The sequence below is a fragment of the Eumetopias jubatus genome, unplaced genomic scaffold (assembly GCF_037043125.1).
Source record: "Eumetopias jubatus isolate StellerSeaLion01/CBP00866 unplaced genomic scaffold, mEumJub1_p1.0 scaffold_3, whole genome shotgun sequence".
Lineage (NCBI taxonomy): Eukaryota > Metazoa > Chordata > Mammalia > Carnivora > Otariidae > Eumetopias > Eumetopias jubatus.
The window spans coordinates 98,544,324-98,568,583 of record NW_028274809.1 but is presented as its reverse complement, the minus strand read 5'-3'; the positions used below and the strand labels follow the sequence as shown (position 1 = coordinate 98,568,583).

Here is a 24,260-nt window from a genome sequence, read left to right as displayed (position 1 = left end):
GATCTCTGATCATTTCAGAATTATGGTGGTAGTATGTAACTACTTTTATCTTTTTCCTAATGATATTCAATTTTTCCAAAACTATTTTATGAAAAAATTCATTTTCCAGTACTTTCAAATGCCATCTTTATCATATATTAAATTTCCATATGTGTCTAAGGCTATTTCTGTACTGTCTATGCTGTTCCTTTAGTCTCTGTTAATTCACGTCCCAAAACCACACTTATAATTACAGATTTCTGTAACTTCCATATTATTTAGAATCCACCCCTTCTATTTTTTTCAGGATTTCCATAGATATTACTTATTAAAAATAAGCATATCTCATTTAAGCATATAAAAACTTGCTAGCATTTCTTATTGGGATAAAACAAAATTTCTAATTAATATGACCTCTTTATGATCTTCAGTCATTTTACCCCAGAACAGGAATATTTTCCCATTTGTTCAAGTCTACTTTATGCCTTTCAGGAATGTTTTAACATTGTCCTCATAGAGGTTTTGTACATTTTGCACATTTATATTTCGTGTTTTATATTTTGTTGCTAATGTGAGTGGCTTTCTATTCCATATCCTTTTTAAATGGTTATTATTTGCCAATAGGAACATTATTCATTTCCATATGCTAAATATCTATCCTGCTATCTCACTGAATACTTTTCTAAATCTTATGGCTTGTGGTTTATTCTCACCTGATTTACATGAATGCCTCCCAAAACAACACTGTGGAGATAGTGTGCATCCTTCCTTGTTCCCAACCTTAATGGGAATGCCACCCTATTGGATTATGGGCTGAGGCATATATGTTTTATCATGTTAAGAAATTAACCACCAATTCCTATATTTTTAATTTTTTTAAACCAGGAATTGGTATTAAATTTTATAAAAGGCTTTTTTTTACAGCAATTCTAAAGAAAACCAATGCTGTAGAACAATTCAAATTGTGTTAGGCATTACTTTTGAAAGTCTGATAAGATTGTCTTATAAAATCATGTGAGCCCTTGGTGCTCCTTTGTGGTGTAGTTCTTTGATGATATATTTCTTCTATGTCATTAGTGAATGTAAGCTGTCTGTCTCTCTTGGTGCAGTTTTGGTTAAATGTATTTCCTCATAAAATTGCTCATTTGATCTAAACTTTCAAATTAATTGACATAGACTTCTGTAAAATACTCTCTCAGGATCTATTAAAATGTCCTTTTTTAATTCCTACCAGTCATTTCTAATTGTGTTTTCTTTCTCATTTTTCCTCAGTTGGGAGAGCTTGTGTTTTGTCTTTGTGTGTGTGTGTGTGTGTGTGTGTGCGCGCGTGTGTGTGTGTGTGTGTGTTTTCAAAGAGGAAGCATTATTGTTTTTTATTAGTTCTAAATTTGTCTGATTTTGCTGATAGTTTTCTAGCCATTTGGGTTAGGAATTCAACTCATTTAATTTCATTCTAACATTTTAGTTGTTAAAGTTTGTATAGCTATGAGTTTTATTCTGACATCTGATTCTTAACAAGGTACTGTCATTCTTGTTACTATTATTACTATTTTATAAATTTTGCAAATTTGAAACTTCCAAGGAATTGTTTAATTGGATTTCCTTTAAAAAAGTCTTCTAGCCAGAAAACTTGTTAAAAATATATTCTTGATTTCTAGGCTTATTACATTGTGATCATAGCATGCTTTCCTATAATTTCTACTTTATAAAACTTAATGAGCCTTTAAAATAACTAATACACATTCAATTTTTGTCAGTGTTCCCTACATACTTGAAAAGGATTTATCTCTTATTTGTATGTGTTCATATAATATATTATATAACATAATCAACTTAAATATGTGTACATATAAAAATCATATAATGTGATTCACTTTAGACTAAGGATGGTACGAGAAGGCTTCCACATATCAAGTAGTTTTTGTGCATTTTCACTTTATGAAGGTAGCTACTGTACTATCTGAGGCATAGATACAGACATTTCTAACTATTATACCCTCCTTGTGATTTGTGCCCTTGAACATTACAAAGTATCTTCTGCTCTTTTAAAATGCTTTGGGACATGAAAGCTCTTTCGTCTAGCATCAGGATTTAGCCTTTCTAACTCCTTTTGTTTTAAATGTGTATTTTCAAAAAGGTTGAACTGCATTAATTTCAAGACCCAATCTGAAAAACATTTTCTTAAAAATTTTGGTACATAAATTAAGCCAAATTACATTTATTGGGTATGACTGATATCGTTTGAAAACTTCTATCATATTTTATATATTATGGATATCATGTTTAATGAGTTTGTTGTAAGCAGCTTTTTGTAATTTTTAAATTTTCTGAAATCTAGTGCTAGGTTTTTTAGTTTTACACATTATCATTGTATTAATAACTTTAATAATGCTCTTACCATCCCCCCCAAGTTATCTTTTGTTTCTTGACCATTTGTGTTGTTTTGGTTTATTGCTGGATTATGGTTTTAAATGTTATCTCTCTTCCGTTCTGCTTCTCTTTTTTAAGAAATCCCATTAAATGTCATATTCATATTATTATGTTCATATTACTTCCCTGTTCATATTATTTTCATATTATATTCCCTGTCTTAGCTATTTCTGATCCTCTCCATTTTATTTCATTTGTTTATTTGTTTCCATTTATCTTCTTGATACCCACTAGTATATTTTCAGCAATATCTGTTTACTCTTGGTCACCTTTCCATTAACTTACTATTTTGTACTATTTTGTACTTCCTGAAATCTGTTATTATTTGGTTTACAACTTTTCTTTCTACTTTATGAAGACCTTTCTGAGTTTTAAGTTTCACATTTGATAATTTTATATATACAAGTGCTTATTTAGTGATATTTAATTCTTTGGGGAGTATTATGTTACTGTATTTTTCTGCTTCATCGTTGATTTTGGGGGAGGGGTATCTTTATCTACTGAATATTTTTTATTCTCAGTTTCTGTTTACCTCATATAGTAATTTTGCATATCTGTTGCCAGCTATATTTTCTTCTTTAAAAGAACCTTAAGATTTCCTAGGATATAGATGCATAAGGGTGGTAAAAGATTAGATAACCTACTAGACTTCTATTACTAGTACCCTAAGGAGCCATGTCCCTAAGGAATACTATCTCGAGTACCGTAAGAACTTGTTTCCCAAGGAGCACCCTAAGGCAGCACCATTAGGAGTGTAGGCATATTTTCTGATAGCCATATGTGTATATATATATATTTCCTGCAGGGTCCCTGTTTATATATATATATATATATATATATATACATATATATGTATATGTGTGTGTATACACACACACACACACACACACATTTTTTCTTTCCCTTTTCAGGGTCCTTAATTTCTATCACTAGTTTCTAGTTTCCACCTTTCCCTTCTCCAACAATATTTCAAGAAATGGCTCTGTCAAGTTTTTTTTCTCTCTTTCTTAGGTGGTAATATTTAAAAACAGTCATATTTGGCTTTGTGCATAGTCAAGGTACTTCACTTTAATTCCTTGTCTCAATGCTGACTTATTTTTAAATTTTTATTTTTGTTTTACTTATTTTTATTTAAGTTTAATTGACATAAAATATCTTATACTTTCAGGTGTACATCATAATGTTTCAATATTTTTACACATTAGGAAATGATCCCCAGGTTAAGTCTGGTTACCAGCTGTCAATATACAGAGTTTCAATGCTGACTTTTAAAAGGAATGTAACTAATGGTCCACTGTAGACTTTGCTAAATTAGCTAAGTTTTTGGTGAATGCCTTTATGACTTTAAAGAAGTTGTCTTTGTTCCTATATTTCTATTTGATTATGGATTTTGTGGAATTTATTGGAGGCTGTTTCTACACCTACAAGACGATTATATCTTTTCATGTAGGTGCAAATGCAGTTAATTAAATTATAGATACTTAAATTTTAATCAAACTTAGCATTCCTGTGTGAAAAGTAACAGTAATTTTTTTAATCCCCTGAAGAATTCAATTACCACTATTTGGTTTAGGAGTTCTTAAGTGACCTATAATTATCTTTTCTCATACTGTCTTTATTTGGTTTTACATACAAGATGATACCTGTATCATAAAATACACTGAAAAATATTCCATATTTTTCTATTTTCTGAATATGTTTCTATACAATTTAAATATGTGCTTCTTGAATATTTTGAATATTTGGTAGAGCCCACCTTTGAAAACCACCTGTACTTGATGTGGAGACATTTTAAAACACTGTTCCATTTCCTTAATAATATGGAACAATCAGATTGTTTCTTAAATTGGATTTGGTAATTTTTTTTTCTAGAATTTATTCATTTCACTCAAGTTTTCAAATTTGTTGACATGAAGTTATTAATAGTATTTTAAAACACATTTTTAAATCGGCAGTTATGCTTCCTTTTCATTCCTTATACTTTGGGAGTTTTCCTACTTTTTAAATTAAACTTAGTAGACATTATAGATTTAATTTTTTTTCAAAGAGCCAAATATTTGTTTTGCTAAGCCTCATTTACCTTTGTTTGCTCTAGTTCACTAAATTCTACTATTGTATTTCTCATTTTCTTCCTTCTTCATTTGAATTTATTTTGTTATTTTTCTAAATTCTGATATTGAATGTTAACTTATATATTCCATATTTCCTTTTATAGATTATATATTACATCTATGTATATGATATAATGTATATATCTCCTATTAAACCCATGAATAATGCAGAAATTATATTTTATTTCCAAATGTATGGCTTTGAGACAGTTATAAATGTTGGAACTCACCTCTAATTCAATTGCAGTGTCTTTAGAGACTGTAATATATTAGCTGAGTAATACTTCACATGTGTTTTTGGTATAAATATATCCAGAATCTGGGGTTTTTGATGTGGAAGAGTTTAATTATAACATCAACTTTGCCATACTATTGGAAGCAAAACTAAAAGGGCATTCTACTCCACTTCATCTATGTAGTAATAGAATTTTCCTTCAAAAAATTCTCAATGTCTTATTGGTACATGTCTGTATTTCAACATCTCCCTAAATCATTGGTTCCTTGTTTTTAAAGAGAGTTCTCTAGACTTCAAGCTTTTAACGTCAACGACAAACAAATGACTTCTTAGCTTTTTTTTTTTTTTTTTGCATACTGACACATTACAGCACTTTATAAGTATTTGCTGAATGAAAGTATAAATGCAAAGATGATACCAAATTTCTGTGATTTGAGGCAGGCACAGGCCAAAAGGCTTACATAGAGTTCTGAAGTCACATATTTAATAGCCAAATTCCCACAGGTCAACATCCCAATAGATGGTGTCTCTTACTCATTTTCAGACCCTGCTTTGAATGAGACATGGACAGGATACTAAGATCTTAAGGTTTTTAGTGCATCTTTGGTGCCCAATTTTAAGATGAACAACATCTCAAAACATTAAAAGGTAAAGAAGTTTTGCTATATATTTGTACATATCTAGAAATGCTTTTGGTCAGAGATTTCTAGGTTGATTATATTTTTTTCAGAAAATTTTGTTATTTGTAGTTGTGTGTTCAAGGATAGAAGAGTATCCACATTAAAAGTGATCATGAGCAAAAATCCAGTGCTTGAAACAATGTCTGAACACAGTATACACAATATTAAAAACTGTACATTATTAATTTCAATAATGTATCTAGCATAAAAATAGTATGCTTCTAATTTAGGACCAAAGTTCTCTTGTTGGAAGCCTTAACAATAACCTCACTACTATTGGATTTCACTTCAAGCATCTGGAATTGCCCTGCTTGCTTTATATCCACTAGGGAAAATCTGGGCTGTCGAATAAGTTGAACCTCATTTCACATATAATAGCATAACCTATATTTTATAGTTCTGTGGTTATATTTATAAGACTCAACTATTTTCCACTAATGCACATCAGATTATATCACAGCAGTGAACATATTACTTTTGATCTGGACTTCAGGTAAATAATTCTAATATAAATCAGCATATTACTGGCCATGTAGTAAATTCAAAATAAATATCAAGGAACTTGACTAGCTAGTCTTTACGAGGGAGGTGTCTGTATCTCAGTTTTCAATCTACCTTCAAAAGACAAGTAATCGCAGCCAAGATAATTTAACAAAGCAGGAAAGAATAATCATTTTTACTGCACAATATTTCTTTCCATGCAACTATGGTCTCTATTATATTAACTTGGTAGAACAGAAAAAATGATTGTGAATATAAAAGCACAGTGGACTTTTGGCAAGGGCAACATGGCAACATACTTTAAATTAAACTCATATTTCACTTTTAATTTTAGAATAAACATCAATAAAATTAATAATTTCCTTCACTAGGGAGATGACAATCTAGGATGTAAAGTGTTTTTATTCCCAAATAAAATAAAATTTGAGAAGAAGATATCAGACACAATTAAACATCAGATACCTCTCCTCGAATTGGTATAGATTTTCTCTTACTCAGAAAAATTAAATATTAATCTTGTATTTCTATTTAAAAATTTGAAAGATACTAGTATCAGTGAAAATTTAATAATACATGTGCTTTTTACCTGATTACACACTGTTCATTCAAATTTCTTATATTAAATTCTATTGAACTTCTACAGCTTCTAAATAAGTGAAATATTGTAGTGCTTAAATTAGCATGTTTTAATTTACTGTCTATTTATCACATGAGGTAAGCTAATTGTTTTCAGACAATGTCCTAATCAGATGCAATAGTGAAATTTAATGAAAAAAATTTACTGGGTTGATTAGATGATAGAATTGTGAATTGGGGGCATGCCATTTTCTACAGAATTTGTAATGAATAATGGCATTTAAAATTGTTCCAAGTGAAATCATCAGCTCTCATGAGCAAAATTTTCTATTGCTGCATAGAGAAAGAGAATGGATTCACCAACATATATAATTTTTAATTTAACACAATTTAGGAAGATGACAGGGCAATTCTTTATGTTTATGAATTTGAACCACTTAACATGATTGAAACTCTGCTTATTCCATATTTGAGAGAAAAAGGTAGCCATGTCTTTGACAAAAACCTTTTACTTAACGGCAGCCTGCATTACAGGGTACGGGATATTAGAGTTCCAGATAGGGCAACTCAGAAGTTAAAGGTCTACATAAGGAATACCACAGAGGGCTGAGGAAGGGGAAAATTTATGAAGCAATCACAAGTTTAATGATCTGAGGTAAAGAAGTTCTGCATCACTGTTTGATTCAGGAACTACAAAGATTGATATTAATATTGCATATTCTACTCAAAAGAACAATTACTTTATATAGATTTTTTGAAAAGCCAATTTTTATTTTTATTAATATTGTCTCTAATGCAACATATAAAAGTAGAGAAATTCTGCTATCACATATTCATATGGAAAGTAATCTAGAAATAAAAAATAATATATATGTATGCATATAGATATATGTGTATATATATTAGTGTATGTATATATGAGCTTAGAAATATTTTGCTTTTGATGCAGGAATTCCAGTTTTGTTAATCAAAACTAATCAATATAAAGTAGCTTTTTGTACAGTGACAGATATAATTACAGCAAATTGCCACTGAATTATACACTGAATAATACTGGTTAAGTATCTACATCCAGTCAACTAAATATTAATCTTCTAAAGAATTGTTTTTCAAAATTATGTAGCATTATGGGAAAAGTATGCTTTATAATTATAATTTAAAATATCAGAATGAAATACTATAATTTACATAAAATTATAAACTTGTCTAAAAGGAGGAAACTACATAAATTCTTTCTACTTCTGTTCTCTGAAATTACATTAGTAAGGATCAATCACCTTTGTAAGTGAGAAAAAAAACACTAAAATATTTATATTGATAAGCATCACACTTTACTAACGAAATAGCCAGAAGGAGTAATTTTATAGCCTGGCCTCTAATTAATAGTTTTTATCTACCTATTCATTGTGAAAGAGAGGAAAATGTTTGCAAAAATTTACTAATTTCATTTAGTAAGATACTTCAAACAAATAAATATATTTTCAGTCAGTGAGGAAGCTCTCAAATATAGTAAGCATCAAATACTACAAGGGTGGTCATCCTGACTGGTAGCTGTCAAACCCTCTGTTCCTGTCAATTCTCACTTTCAGCATGTCAAGGGAAGAAAGAAAGGGTTAAAAAGTCATCAATGTTAGTATGCATTACTGTTTAGACTGTAAAGTATTATACTATTTTTGGAGAGTCAGTTTGGAACTCCATGTCAAAACCTAAACAAATGTGTATGTACATATATGCTTTGCCTAGGTATCTTTTATATCTTAATATATATTTTTGTGATAATAATCACAAATAAGTATTTATGTATAAGAATGTTTATCTCTGAATAATTTCTAGTATCAAAATTAGATTAACTTTAATGATGATTAAAATTGATTCATTTAAAAACAGTATACTAAATCTATTTGGCAGAATGTTGAACAGCTATTAAAACATACTTAAGAATAATATTAAATATTAAGAATATAATAAATGACATGAAAATGCTTATAAATTATCCTTTAAATATTACAAATACATATATGTGCTTTGGTTGTAATATTTAGGGGAAAATCAAATATTTTCAATGTTAAAAGGGATTAGAATATATATATATATATATATATATATATATATATATATATATATATATATATACACCAAATGATTTATAGTGTGAGAGCGTGGGGTGACGAGATTGTGTTTGATTTTAAATTAGTTCAGTTAATTCAGTTTAGAATTGTACAAATCTTTATAGAATATGCATCAATTTGGTAATCATAAAAGTCATAAAAGAGCTTTTCTTGTATTTACTATTTAAAAAATTGAGGCAAAGGAATTCAAATATTTTCTAAGATTGTGTGGGTGTGTAGACTTGGGTATAACTTATATTTGTCTAACCACTAACCTCTAACTCATTAACAAAGTAGATTAATTTCATCTGCATTGCCAAAATATCCATAAATAATCATGCAGTCATGTTTATTTCTCAGTGAGGGAAACCACAGATTCTCTAAACTGCAACCAGAATAGACCAAAATATTTTCTACTTCAATGAAAGCTTTGTTATAATCTTCATATAGAAGAGGAACAAAGTAAACACACGTGCTCTATGAAGTTGTTCTGAACATTTCAGAAATAATGAATTAGACTGCATGTCAGGATCATTTGATAGGGGGCAGAAGGTATTTCTTCCCAAGGCTTATAAAGGAACTTCTATTAGGTTCATAAATACCTCAATTCCTACATGCCCGCGTCAGCACCCCCATTCCCTGCCAGTCCCACACTTTTTAAAAGACACTATTTCTTTTCTTAACTTGAATAGATTGTCTGCTTGGAATTGTATATATAAAGATGTATTTATTACACATCTTTCCCTATCCTTCATTCCCTATCTTATAAATATGTACAATTTGTATGTAATTTTGATCACCTGGGTTTTCACACAACTTCTTAAATATAAAATACTGAGGTTTAAAAATTTACTAAAAAGTCACAGTCAATTTTGAGATTGTTATTTTTGGCCAAAATATCTTCCTAGTATTTATGATAACAAAGTTTACTATTAGCTCGCAATAGTTAATCAGGTAGAGCAATTTGCTAGGGAAGCTTCTTCCAGTTCACATTAAAAAAAAAGAAAGAAAGGGGCACCTGGGTGGCTCAGTGGTTAAGCGTCTGCCTTTGGCTCAGGTCATGATCCCAAGGTCCTTGGATCGAGCCCCACATCAGGCTCCCTGCTCAGCGGGAAGCCTGCCTCTCCCTCTCCCACTCCCCCTGCTTGTGTTCCCTCTCTCGCTGTCTCTCTCTCTGTCAAAATAAATAAAATCTTAAAAAAAGAAAGAAAAGAAAGGAAAAAAGAAAAAGAGTTCCCTGTGTCCTACCTATCTGATATAATCACTTTAATAGATATAAAATTGTCAGAAAATTTATGCATATATAAATGGATACATTTATTTAGGACATAAATGAGATCACATTATATATTAGTCTATAACCTGTTTTTCCAACCTAATGATACACTGAAAATTAATCTACATCTCTATTGTAGAAATTATACATGTTCCAAATTATTTCAGCTTTGATTAAAATTAAAGTCATGACAATTATTTTAATAGGTACAGACCTTAGACAAGGGTTAAATTTTAAACTACCAACACAAGATTTTGAGAATTCAAGGCACTGAGTTGCTGAACATAAATATGTATGTAGATAATGATAAAATTTTGAGAATATGCACAAGGCTTGAAGGTTCTAACAGCATAAAAGTAGCCAGGTTGTTTAGGGATATTTAGGCACATTTATATTTACTCTATATTTTGTAAGTATGAAATTGATTCTTAGCTAGTTGGTTTGTAAACTCTTCTAGAGGATTCCAATTTATCCACAAAGTTTTATCTTTATAAATAATCTTTTACATGAGACTAGAATGTTTATTTGTGAAGGAAACTAGTTCTTGTGAATATTTGTTATTGACCATTACAAATTGACTCATTAACCTTGTCTTATTTCAACCATTTCTGAATTCTCTAATTTTTTAATAGTTGGATAAAACTGTATAAATTGTTAACTGTTAACTCATTTGGAATTTAAAGGAAAAATAACCCTTTCCTTCTTTTTATCAGAATGTCTATAAAAATATAGCACAGACTCTGTATATTTATCCTAGTTTTTCAAATCTGCATTTTATTTCCTTGTAAGGGTATATATACGATAATGTATTCAACTTTTTGATGGACATTTAGTTTGCTTCAAGTATTTAAAACATTTATAGCACCTTGAAAATACTGCTTGTAGGGCGCCTGGGTGGCTCAGTTGGTTAAGCGACTGCCTTCAGCTCAGGTCATGATCCTGGAGTCCCGGGATCGAGTCCCACATCGGGCTCCCTGCTCAGCGGGGAGTCTGCTTCTCCCTCTGACCCTCTTCCCTCTCGTGCTCTCTATTTCTCATTCTCTCTCTCTCAAATAAATAAAATCTTTAAAAAAAAATCCTATGAAAAGAAAATACTGCTTGTACAAAATAAGGAATATGTATTTTTTTTATTTAAAGATTTTTATTTATTTATTGAGAGAGAGAGAGAATGGTAGAGAGAGAGCATGAGAGGGAAGAAGGTCAGAGGGAGAAGCAGACTCCCCGCTGAGCAGGGAGCCCGATGCGGGACTCGATCCTGGGACTCCAGGATCGTGACCTGAGCCGAAGGCAGTCGCTTAACCAACTGAGCCACCCAGGCGCCCAAGGAATATGTATTTGTTGAATGAAAAATTTTCTCTAGTTTGTCCTCAAATCTATGAAAGTAGGGGTTGGATAAAATTTTCATGTATTCAATTCTATATCCCAAGGCTCTCACCTTTTAGTATACATGTGTGACTCACTAAATTCTTTGGGTTCAGTTGAGACTGTTTTGTGGGAAGCTACAGTTTGAATTTATAGCTATGGAGGGGGATCCTCTTCCGAAAACCTAGTCCTTGGGTTAAATATATGGTTGGACTCCATAGGCATTAACTGTAGTTTCAGAATATGCCACAAGAATTGTACCTTCGTGAGCATGACAGCAATGACACCAAACAGAAAAGAAGCCAGCACTTACCTGGACGAGAAACATCGCTATGTGGTGAAATTCTCCACGGCCCCCTTGCTTAACAGGAACTGTCATAAAGAATTTACTGCCATCTCTAGAAAACACCGGCTCCTCATTCTAAAACACAAAAGTGCATATAACAATCTCGAGATTGTGCTTTGTGCTGCCAACCATTGCTAATTCAAGCATGGGTTACACTATTTTTGATTTAGAATTGGTTTGTGAAATGGTTATCTCTAAAAATAATGTGAATTATTTTTACCAACTAGCTTCAGAAATTTTTCATGTTTCCCAACAAGAAACTGTGCCCATTAAATAATAACTTCCCATTCCTCCCTACCTTACTCCCCATCCATTCTCCTTTCTGTCTCTTTCATTTGGACTACCATAAGAAGCTCTTTAATGAATGGTTTACAAAAAACATACAATTTTTAATATATTTTTTCTGAAATATTTCACTCAGCAACATACATTGAACATACATTTCTGTTGATGTATACATAAATTTACTGAAAAACACAGAACAAAAGGGCTGCAAAATTGGAAGGAATCCACTGAAAATCATTTACTTCAAACTTCCCATCTTCACTGTTCACCCCTCCAAAAATACACAAACACAAATGCCCATTTGATGATTTTTTAATAAAACTCTAGTGGCATGTTAAATCAATAGAATTATTTTCTGAAAATTAAATGATGGAAGCTATACATATAGATTGCTTTCCTTTTGCTCCAGGGGAAACATTAAGAAAATGGATTTGCCTGACAAAACACTGAGTTCTTTCCTATTGGATTAGCGAAAGTGATTATACGTCCGGTAAAAGAAAGGCTTTGCTATGGTTTCTTCTGCAGGTCTTTAAGATGGAAGAATGAAGGGGGGGAAATCGGAGAGGAAGATGAACCATGAGAGACGATGGACTCTGAGAAATAAACTGAGGGTTCTGGAGGGGAGGGGGTGGGGGGGTTAGCCTGGTGATGGGTATTAAAGAGGGCACGGACTGAATGGAGCACTGGCTGTTATATGCAAACAATGAATCATGGAACACTACATCAAGAACTAATGATGTAATGTATGGTGATTAACATAATAAATAAATAAATAAATAAATAAATAAATAAATAATAAAATGGCCTACAAGCTCTTTCAGGTGATCTGGCCCTCCACTCTCTGATCTCCTCTCCTTTTGTTCTCCTGTTTCCTCATTGTGCATGCTCCTGCTCCAAGGCCTTTGCACTTTTTATTCCCTTTGTCTGGCTCTTTCTTTTATCTCTTTGGTATCTTGTCTCTATGTCACCTTATCAGTGAGGTGCTTCCCATTTACCCAAGTAGAGGGAGATCTTGGAATCGATAATCCAGCTCTATCTGAATCCCTCATCCCTTTTTACCTACTTCCTGTTTCTCTCCATAGCACCTAATGCATCCAACATACCAAACTTCAGGCAGGTATGCATTTTTTGGGGGGTATATGTGTGTATGCATGCAGGTGGGCAGGTAGATAGGTAAGTGGTAATGTTTCTCTGGAATGGAAGCTCCATGAGGGAGGAACCTTGTATTCTTCACTGCTCTATCTCCAGCACCTAGACAATGACTGTGTGCTTAATACTTTTTTATTTAATGAATAAATTAATGACCATTCTAATAAACTCAAGAGTCTGGTTTTAGCTTCATTAGTGAGATCATCCCTTGAGAGAAATATAAGGATAATACTGTCCTTGTCTACTTCACGGACACTCATGAAAATATAAGATGATATATGTAAAAATTTAAAACTGTGAAGTAATATACAATTCAAGGATGAAGACAACGCACTGCTAGGCATATAGTACTGACAAGATACCTGAGTGAGTGAATCACATCTTTCAACTATGATAGAGTCAATAATTCTGTAGTTTCCATCTCTTGCCCTCTGGGATCTCTCTCTCTCTCTTGGCCTTTGCACATGAAGCTTCTCCTGTCTGGAACGGCCTTTCTCTTTTCCTTTATGTACTGAATCTTACTTCCCCCCCCCCCCCGCCCTTAAATTCAAGGAGCAGAAACCATTGCCAAATTTCCCTAGTTAGAGAGTGTCTCCTAGTTAGGAAATCTCTCCTCAGAGATTCTATCACCCTGTGTTCATCTCTATCATGGCATTCAGTGCATTCTATTATATGGTTGGCTTCCTTCACTAGGCAAGTAATAATCAAACTACGTTTGCAATTTTATCTTTTTAGCTCTATTGCCTAGGACTCAGGTGTCCAACTCATAATTGAATAGATGAATGCATGTGTACAACAGGCAAAAATGTTTGTTGTATATCACTCTATCCAGATTTGCTCCAAACTATCAGCTCCTCCCCTATTCAACATTATCCCCTTGTGATTTGCTCCAAAAAAAATTGCCTTTTTAAGGTACAGAGATATCTGAGCATTCTTCTTTTTATATTTGTGCATCCATCCCCTTAAAATTCTAGTGCCTTATAAATGGCTCAGTGAAGGAGCAGATGGGGACTATATTCTCAAATGCACTGCTGAGCTTAATAACCTTTACCACTAGGCAATATCTGCCTATAAATAGAGCTCTATGCCAATCTTTTCCTAGAATCCAATAATAGAAATGGAGCCAATCGCACTGGCCACTTTCATGATTGTAAGCAAGTCAGTGTTTATAATGTACAGAGCAATGAATTGGAGATACCAAATTCTATGTCTTGGCCAAAAATTTTATACATAGTTTATCACAAGTTTCTTGAAAGCCAATCCAAATATGTCTACTTCTTCTCTGTCCTTCCTACCATCCAAAAAGTGAGCATATGATGATTATATTAAGTTTCTAATCATCTTAGAAATGTTTCGTCTCATTACTACTGCCATTCTCATACTTTATATTTCATCAAATTCTAAATATTTTATAAAATTCTCTAAGACCTTCTAGAGAAAACCTATGTGACAAACTACCACCTGCGTTTTTTTTACTAAATAATTGATAACTAGTCTCTTTGCTTTAAAAAACATTTCTATTAAACATTCATAAATTTGGGATTTAAAATGTAGATAACATAATTCCAAAAGAGCATGCATTATGTTGATGCATGTTACACTATTATGAATGTCACTGGAAATAAAAATGATAGCAAAATAGGTTTAATAATGCAGGACAATTGAGAATACATCAATATCCATTATGTTATTGCTTGTCATTTTTTTTTTACTTTCATTATCTAACTTAAGAAAGTCCATTACTGACTATAAGATAAAAGTTGGGTTTTTTCCCCAATTTCATTAAGATTAAGTAATTCATATTAATATTTACTTATTTACCTATGGGTAGATTTGGTATGCTTACGCTTCAAACAAAGAAAGGTTTAGTTTATCCACAGCCCTTCTTACTTTTTCTTCCTTTATTCAGCAAGTATTTGTGGAGATTTTGTTATAATCAGACTCTGTATTAAGCATTTAGTTTACAATGGGGAACAAAAAACTGAATATCCCTCCTGCCCTTGTGAACTTAGGAAAACAATATAGAAATAATTGTATAAATATTACAAAAAGATTACACTTGACTTAAAAAATAAAAACTTTTATTGAGGGATGTGATTTGGCTACAGTGGTTGGAGGAGGTGATTTTTTTAAGTAGGTGATTTAAGCTGAGGTTTGAAAAAGGAGCAGCCTTCACCAAAGGAAGTAGTTGAGAGAATTCCATTTAGAAGAAAGGCTCATACAAAGACCCTGTGAATATGAGAGCTCATGTGCCTAGAATGGAGAAGGAACTGACAAAAATTTCAGTTTCAGTTGTGAGAGAGATATGGGTAGTGGCAACCAAGTACACTTTGCAATGGTCCCTCAGGCAGCATGCAATCTGAAGAGATTGGCATATGCCAATTTGCAGTTCCTGCAGTTTGATCCTGGAGGCTGTTTGTGAAGTGGAGAAAAGTAAATTGACTTGAGATCTTTGAATCTAAAGTTGAAGAACCTGGTGATGAATAATGTAGAGAATAATAGTCTAATAATAATAATACTATGCAGAAAAGGATAAGAAAATCTTAAGAATGACTGATAGGTTTATGATTTTAACAGCTGGATGAGTCATTATGTCCTTGACTCCTAGGATAAGAAGAGTACGTAAGACTAGAATATGTTCAGTTTGGACCTGTGGAGTGTGCAGTTACTTTTATAGATTTAGGAGAAGATGCCAAGCATGAATTTTAGAACTCAGTGATGTGACCTGCCCAGGGCTATACATTTAGAGGTCTCAATACCTGGTGGTAATTGAAACCATAGATGTGTATGACACTTTAGAAGAGAATATTAAATAAAAGATTGCTGTAAAGAACAAAACAAATCGGGGCGCCTGGGTGGCTCAGTTGCTAAGCGTCTGCCTTCGGCTCAGGTCATGATCCCAGGGTCCTGGGATCGAACCCCGCATCGGGCTCCCTGCTCAGTGGGGAGTCTGCTTCTCCCTCTCCCACCCCCCTCATTGTGTCTCCTTTCTCGCTGTCTCTCTCTCTCTAATAAATAAATAAAAAATCTTAAAAAAACAAAACAAATCAAAAGCAAACCAAACATAACTCTTCCCTTTGCAAAAAATAGTGATGGAGTTAGTAGTAAAATGGGTTCAGCCATATTCAGATAATCTACTTGTGTTTCCTTCTGAAATGTCCAGTATGAGACCATGTTGTGGAGACATTTGGTAGTTATTCTATCGTTATCTGGATTCCAGCCTCATTTATATCATAAACTAGCAGCATCAGGACCTAGGATACATCTAAGGAAAGAAGCATTCATCTAAATAATCTCCACATAACCAATTTATGTGGAGGTTTTGTCAGTTTTCTGGGCAATTTGAGCAATGCTGATGGTTTCCAACTTTAATGGGTCACAACTTTTTCCTCTTTTCATCTACACAAGTTTACTTACATGAATGATCCTAAAAATGGATCCTAGTAGTTATTCTGCAACTTATACTCTATAGAAAACAAAAGTAGCCTTTTTATAAATGATGTCATAGAAAAGACAAGTCATAAATATTTTAATGGAAAAGTCTCAGTCTAACATAGCAAAGCCTAAAGTCGTAATACTGAGATAACTTTTGAGAGAAGGTTCTCACATAGCAAACAATGAGCACAATGGCCAGAATGTGACCTAAAGCAACCGCCTATGCCATACCTGTTTGGAGAGCCACGTATCTGATGTCATCTCATATTTCTGAAAAGAAACAAGGAACTCCATGAAGCTTCTAAACATCAAAATGAGCATGCATCAATTTAACTTTTTTTACACATAGTCCTTTAGGCATTTTTTTTTCCCCTCTCTTCAACTGGTGAAATACCATGAGACGTCCCATTGTCATTACTGATTTCAACTGAATGAGTAAATACAGAACTGGCATTAAATGATAATTTAATTATAAAATCTTTCCTTTGGTGAACTCCTTTAGAATTCCCAGTAGTATCATCAGGGATAGAAAATCATTTTCCAGTGCTGTTTGATTACCTCATTCAAACTGTTTTGAACCACTAGGCACTGTCTCTTTTCACCTCTAGGCATCATTGGGAAACAAAATTATTAAGTCCTTCAAAAGAACTGGGCAAACAGCCAGGAATAAAATGAAAAGGTAGATGTTCTTTCAACATTCAATCCACTCTCCATCATAGTCATATTCTTTTCTTCAGGAAAACCAGTTAAACATTTGAAAGGACAAAATTTTATGTTCCATTAATCTTACAAATGATCAGAACCAAGATCATATTTAACAAAGCAAAATGAGATTAATTTAATCTCAAGTTAAATATGTATATATACAATAAATTTTACTAGTACCGTTTACATATAGGAACTTGCAAAAATCTTGTACTTTAAAAAATGAGTCTATAATAAAAATATTTAAATGAAAACTAAATCACTATATTGCAAATTTTATCTATATGCGGAGATATTAATTTCAAATTGTTATTAATTATTTATAGGGTTTTTTTTTTTTACCAGTTTCCTCTTTTAAAGCCATATTAATACATTGTAATCAAACACTTTCTCTTTTCAGGGCCTGTTTTTATTTTTGTTTATTTCACTAGATTTTGCTACATATAGTTATAAAGGAAACATCTAACTAAATTGTTCCTTGATTTTCTATTTGCATCTCTGCAATAACCATCCTTCGTTATCTATAAAACACAGACACACGAAAAATATATCAATGCCACTTTTCATTAATATTACTAAGTTTTGTTAGAATCCATGGAAGTCCAAAGTTTCACATGCATTTATTTTCTTATTATTGCAATTCTAGTAGAGAGTAAAATCTTTTTTTAAGTCCATACATAGATTAGAAATATACTAGAAATATAACAATATCAATAAGGTACCAAATCAATAATATGATAGAGTTCCTATATCTATTTTCTACTGAAGCATTTTGATACATTCTTGCCATTACCTATACAGATTATCATATAGAAAAGATGACAGGTTTCTCTAACTAGAATATATACATGCCAATTTCTAAATAATTTATATCAGCTGAATAAGAAACCATCCAGAATACTTTAACAAATAAATGGTGAAATCCTAGTCAGCCTATCAAAGATGATGAATACAAACTAAATGTAAAGAGCATTAGTCAAATCCAGTAAGTAAATGGCTCACTCATCAACTTTATCTCCACATCTATGCTCATCACTCCAATCAAAGACAAATTTCTTCCCCCTTTCCCTTTTATATACCATTTAAAAACTATGTTTTAATATTGGAGTATAGTTTGCATATAGTGATATGTACACCTCTAAAGTGTTTTTGATGAGTTTTGACAGATATATTTACATCCCATCAAGATAAAAGATCTTTACACTTCCTGATACCTTTTCTCATGCCCCTTCCCAAAGGTTCGAAAAAGGCAGTCAGTCTTCTGAAATAGTTCCCCATAGATTAGTATTGCCTATTTTCGAAGTTCAGATAATTGAAATTATGTATTATGTACTCTTTTGAGTGGGACTTCTTTTACACTGTGTTTTTGAGATGCACGCATATTGCTGGGCATATCAGTATTCCGTCTCTTTTTAAATTGCTGAGAATTCTGTTGTATAGATATGGCCCATTTTACCCATTCCTTGTTAATAGATAATTAGATAGTTTCCAGTTTTTAGCTACGGTAAATAAAGCTTCCCTAAAGATTTTTTTTTTTTTTTTTTAGCAAATCCTTGGTGGATACAGGTTTTTTTCTTTTCCAAATATCTAAGAATGGAGTTACTGGAGTATGGAGTATATCTGTATCTATCTACACACACACACACACATATATGTAATATACATTATAATAAATATGTTTTTATATGTGTATGTTTAACTTTACTTGAAACTGCAAAATCATTTTTTAAACTAGCTGTATCATTTTACACTTCTACTCTTGAAGAATAAGAACTGCAATTTTCTACATCCTCATCAATAATGTCACCTTTGTGTTGTTTTAATTTCGGTCATTCTAATGGTATGTAGTATTATCTCATTATGATTTAATCTGTTTTCCTAATGTCCAATAATGTTGAATACTTTTTCATGCATTTATTACTTCCTTATGCATTTCTGTTCACACGTTTTGCTCTTTTTATTGGATTGTCTTTTCATTATTGAGATGTATATATTTCTTTGTCAGATACTCATTTTGCAAAATATTTTCTTCTAGACTGTGGTTAGCTGTTTCTTAACGGTGCCTTTGATGAGAAATTTCTGATTTTGATGATGTCTAATGTATTATTTTTTCTTTTATGATTAATGACTTTTTGCCTATTCAATATAGCAAACCTACATCCCATATTTTTATCTAGAAGATTGACACTATCATCTCTTAGATTTAGGACAGCAATTTATCTCAAATTGATTTTAGAACATGGTATATGATAGATGTCAAATAGCATAGCATTTTTCATGAGGTTCTTGATTGTTCCAGCACCGTTCTTCCCCCTTTGGATTGTCTTGGCACCTCTGTTAAAAATAAATTGATCATATAAATATGGATCTATTTCTGGAAACTCTATTAGTTCAGTTGATCTGTTTGTGTGTCCTTATGCCTCCACTGCAATCTCTCAGTTTCTGTTGCTTTCTAGTTATTCTTGAAATCCAGTAGTGCAACTTCTCCAACATTTTTTTGCTTTTTTACAAGGTTGTTTAGGTCGTCAGGTTTTTTGCATTTCCATAAATATTTAGAACCTGCTTGTCTGTTTCTACCAGAAATTCCCAGTTCTTCTGGGAATTCATACTGTAGTGAAACTACGGTTAGTTCACTTTGAGTAGAATGCCATCTATAATATTCAGTCTTTCAATTCCAGCATGTGGTATAGCTTCTATTTATTCAGGTCTTCCTTAATGTGTTTCAAAAATGTTGTAGTTTTCAATATGGGGATTTTGCACACTATTTGTTAAAATTTATCCTTATGTATTTAATGTTTTAAAAATTTTAGTGGCATTTTTATTTTCCACTCTAATATGAGTACGTAGACACACATTTTGTTGTTTCTCAATTCCTTATTTTGAAAAAACTGCAAACTTACAGAGAAGTTAAAAGACTCGTTCAAGAAACATCTGCATATCCTTTAAACATATTCCTCATTTATTTATATTTTGTTCCATTTGCTTTATTATTCTATCTCTCGGCAGTTTCTAAACTATTTGAAAGGAAAGCAAAAGTATGTTTTTTTCAAAATCAATTAAAAGTTGTTAGAGATATACTTTTTATCTAAATAATTTATAGAAATTTTGAGGCATTATATCCATCTACTCCTAAATAATTCATTAAGCATTTCTTAAGAAAATTACAGTATCCTGTATACTTACATGTTTTTTACAGTAAAATGATCAAAATCAGGAAGCCAAACAATTTAAGTTGGTACACTGACTTGTGAATTGTGACCCATTCTAGGTGTGTTTTGTTTTGTTTTGTTTGTAGATTTCTTACTTTTTATTTATGCAATAATGCCATCTACAAATAAAGAGAATTTTATTTTTTCCTTACCAATCATCATGATATTTATTCCTTGCCAAGTTATTCTGGTTGGAGTCTCTAATAAAGTTTCCACACCACAGTGAGAATGTATATCCTTACCTTATTGCTGATATTAAGGTAAGTAAGGAAAGTATTTTACCATAGAGTATATCTTTGAGGTATTTTGTGGGTATCCCTTATCAAATTAAGGATATTTTTTCTATTTATTTATGTTGAAAGTGAATGAATGTTAAGTTTTGTCAACTGCTTTTTTTTTTCATCTACTGAGATACTTGTTTTTCTTTTTTTTCTGTTAAAATAATGAATTACATTGATTGGCTTTCAATATTAAACCAATCATAAATTACCAAAATAAACACCATTTAGTCACAATGTACTATTCTCTATATTGCCACAGATGATATATTAATATGTTTAAGGAATTTTTTGTATACATGTTCATAAGATGTATCAGTCTAAATTGTTCTCATAATGTCCATGCCTAGTTTCGGTAATAGGATTATGCTATGCTTATAAGATGAACTGAAAAATTTCCTTCTCCACTTTCTGGAAATTGTAGTAATGGTAGAATTTATTCCCTTTTTTTCCAGTTTTATTGAGATATAATTGACATATAACATTGTATAAGTTTAGGGCATACATCATAATGATTTGATACATGTATATGTTATAAAGTAATTACTGCAAGTTTAGTTAACATCCATTACCCCACGTAACTACATTTTTTTTCCTTATGATGGGAACTTTTACTCTCTTAGCAATTTTCAAATATACAATGAAGTATTGTTAACTATAGTCATCGTGTTGTGCTTTACATCCCCAGAAATTATTTATCTTGTAACTGGAAGTTTGTACCGTTTAACCACCTTCACCCAATTTCCCCACCCTCACCCTCACCTCTCGCAAACACAAGTCTAATCTCTTTTTCTGTTTTAATTTATTATTCCACATATAAGTGAGATCATACAGTATTTGTCTTTCTCCATCTGACTTACTTCACTCAGAATAAATGCCCTCAAGGTTCCTCCCCTGTTGTCACAAATAACAGGATTTCTTTCTTTTTTATGGCTGAATATTATTCGTGTGTGTGTGTGTGTGTGTGTGTGTGTGTGTGTGTGTGTGTGTGTGTGTGACATTTTCTTTATCCATCCATCCACTGATAGACACTTGTTTTGTTTTGTTTTGTTTCCCCCCTGTCCTGGCCATTATAAATAATGTGCAATGAACATGGGCTTGCAAATATATTTTGGGTGAGTGATTTCATTTCCTTCAGATACATACCCAGAATTTGAATTGCTGGATCATATGGAAGTTTTATTTTTAATTTTTTGAGGATCTGCCATACTGTTTTCCATAATGACTGTACCAATATGCATTCCTACCACAGGGCACAGGGTTCCCTTTTCTCCACTTCCTCACCAGCAATTACCTCTGGTCTTTTTTTATACTAGCCATTCTAACAGGCATGAGGTGATAATTCATTCTGATTTCAATTTGCATTTCCCTACTGATTAGTGATGTTGAGCAACTTTTCATATACCGTTGTCTATCTGAATATCTTTTCTGGAAAAATGTCTATTCAGGTCCTTTGCCCATTTTTAAATTAGATTATTGGGGGTTTTGTTTGTTTTGTTCATTTTTGTTTTATTTTGCTATTGAGTTGAAGGAGATTTTTAAATATATTTTAGATATTAACCCCTTATCAGATATATGATTTGCAAGCATGTTCTTCCGTTCCACAGGTTGGCTTTTCATTTTGTTGACTGTTTCTTTTACTGTGCACAAGCCTTTTAGTTTGACAGTTTTGATTTACTTATCCATTGACTTTTAAAAAAATAAAAACTAGAAGATATTTTTATTTTATTTTACTCATATATTTGTCATTTGGGGCATCTTTCTTTCCTTCATTTAGATTTGAGATTTCATCTGATGCTATTTCTTTCAGACTGAATAACTTCATTTCATGTTATTTATGCAGATCTACTTGTGATGAATTATCTCAGCTCTTATTTATCTGAATATGTCTGTCTTCATTTTTGAAAGATACTTTCATAGGATATAGACTTCTCATTTACACTGTTTTTCTTCCAGTCTTTTAAAAATGTATTCCACTGCTTTCTGGCTTCTATCATTTCAGATGAGAGAGAGGTAGTAATTTTCGTCATTCTGTTCCCCCATATGTAGTATGTCTTTCTTTCAAGCTGTTTTAAAATTTTTCTCTTAATCTTTGGTTTGCAATAATTTGAATATTATGTGCCTACTTATTTTGTTTTTATCCTTTTTGTTCTATGCTAACTTAGATATATGGGTTATTGGTTTTTCTTCAAATTTGGGATATTTTAAGTCATTATTCTTTTTTTTTTTTTCTGCCCCAGTATCTCAAACCTTGCCTTCCGTGTGTATTACATCCCACATATACAACAGCTCAAATTATTCCGTATGTCACTAAGGCTTTGTTCATTTTTTTCCAGTCTTTTTTTCCCTCAGCACTTCAGTTTGGAGTGTGTTTATTTCCCTGACTACAACAATGTCCAATTTGTATTTAACCTCTCCAGATAATTTTTCATTTCAGATACTGTTCTTTTAGTTTCTGAAATTCCATTGTTCTGTATTTTATAGTTTGTTTCTCTACTGAAATATCTCATCTATTTATTAATTAGGGCCTCCCTTTAATTTGCTAAATATCTTTCAAACAGCTTTAAAAAATCTGTATCTGTTAATTCTAATATCTCTATTCTGTGTAAGTCTGCTCTTATAGCTATTTTTAGGGGGAGGTAGGCAGGTTACATTTTCAATATTCCTACATATATAGTATGTTTTGATTGTGTAATTGATATTTTAAATTTTAATTCTCCATTTCAAAGAGTAAACTTTGTTCTAGGAAGACAGCTAATTTATAGGCATGCACTTGATCCTTTCCAGCTTTGATATAAAGGTTTATTGTAAGGAGTATAGAACAGCCTTATTTCTAATGCATTTTTCTTTCTGGACTGTGAGTTGAATGCAAAGGGTTTTCAACGAGAGCTCTCCAATTTTGCTGTTCAGCACTCCAAAGTCTCCAAGCATTGTGCAACCTGCAGATTCTCTATTTGCTTCTCTCTCATACAAGACATGAAGCATGTCTTGTACTTGCACAGTTAAGCATTGAGTTAAAGTCTTAAGAGGTCCTTTACATAGATTGCCGGAGCTCTCCTCTCTATAGCTCCAAATCTTGTGGTACTAGTTCACTTGCAAATTTCAGCCACCACAATAGCCTCAAACTGATTCTCCCTGCCTACGTGGATCAGTTGATACCACTGTGCTTTTCTAGGGCTCCATTAGCTTGCACTGAGGTCTCAGTGTGTCCCCTACAGGAAGCTAGGGTTCTCTTATATATTTACATTATTTCACTTTTTATGTCCTGATCCTGCTATTGTCCAATATCTGAGAATAGAGGTTTAATTCATTTTGTAGAGTTTTAAAGTTGACTACAGCAGAGATGCTAGGCTGGCAACATTTACTCCATCCTATCCAGAAACAGAAGTTTGAAAATTCTGTTGTTAAACAATTGGGAATACTTTACTAAGTACCAATACAGGCATATACACTATAACAATTTAAACTGGTTACAGTATACCCTCTGTTAAGAACTTTAATAATTACACATACAAGATTTATTGCAGAGCTTATAAAAACTGATTATAGAAATAGAAATACAACCTGCTTCCAAAACACAATGGTTCAAGGACCA

The 24,260-nt window shown here is 32.1% G+C and overlaps 1 protein-coding gene across 2 annotated transcripts in view; it reads right to left on the bottom strand.

Moving 5' to 3' along the window:
• The window catches only part of DPP10 (dipeptidyl peptidase like 10), a 653,604-nt gene that overhangs the window by 66,517 nt on the left and 562,827 nt on the right, over positions 1 to 24,260 (bottom strand). For both annotated transcript variants that reach the window (XM_028101300.2, XM_088022159.1), the window contains 2 exons: positions 16,705 to 16,743; positions 11,572 to 11,679 (listed from right to left, as the gene is read on the bottom strand). In XM_028101300.2, coding sequence (XP_027957101.1) covers positions 11,572 to 11,679; positions 16,705 to 16,743 — 147 coding nt within the window. The remainder of the gene's footprint in view (positions 1 to 11,571; positions 11,680 to 16,704; positions 16,744 to 24,260) is intronic.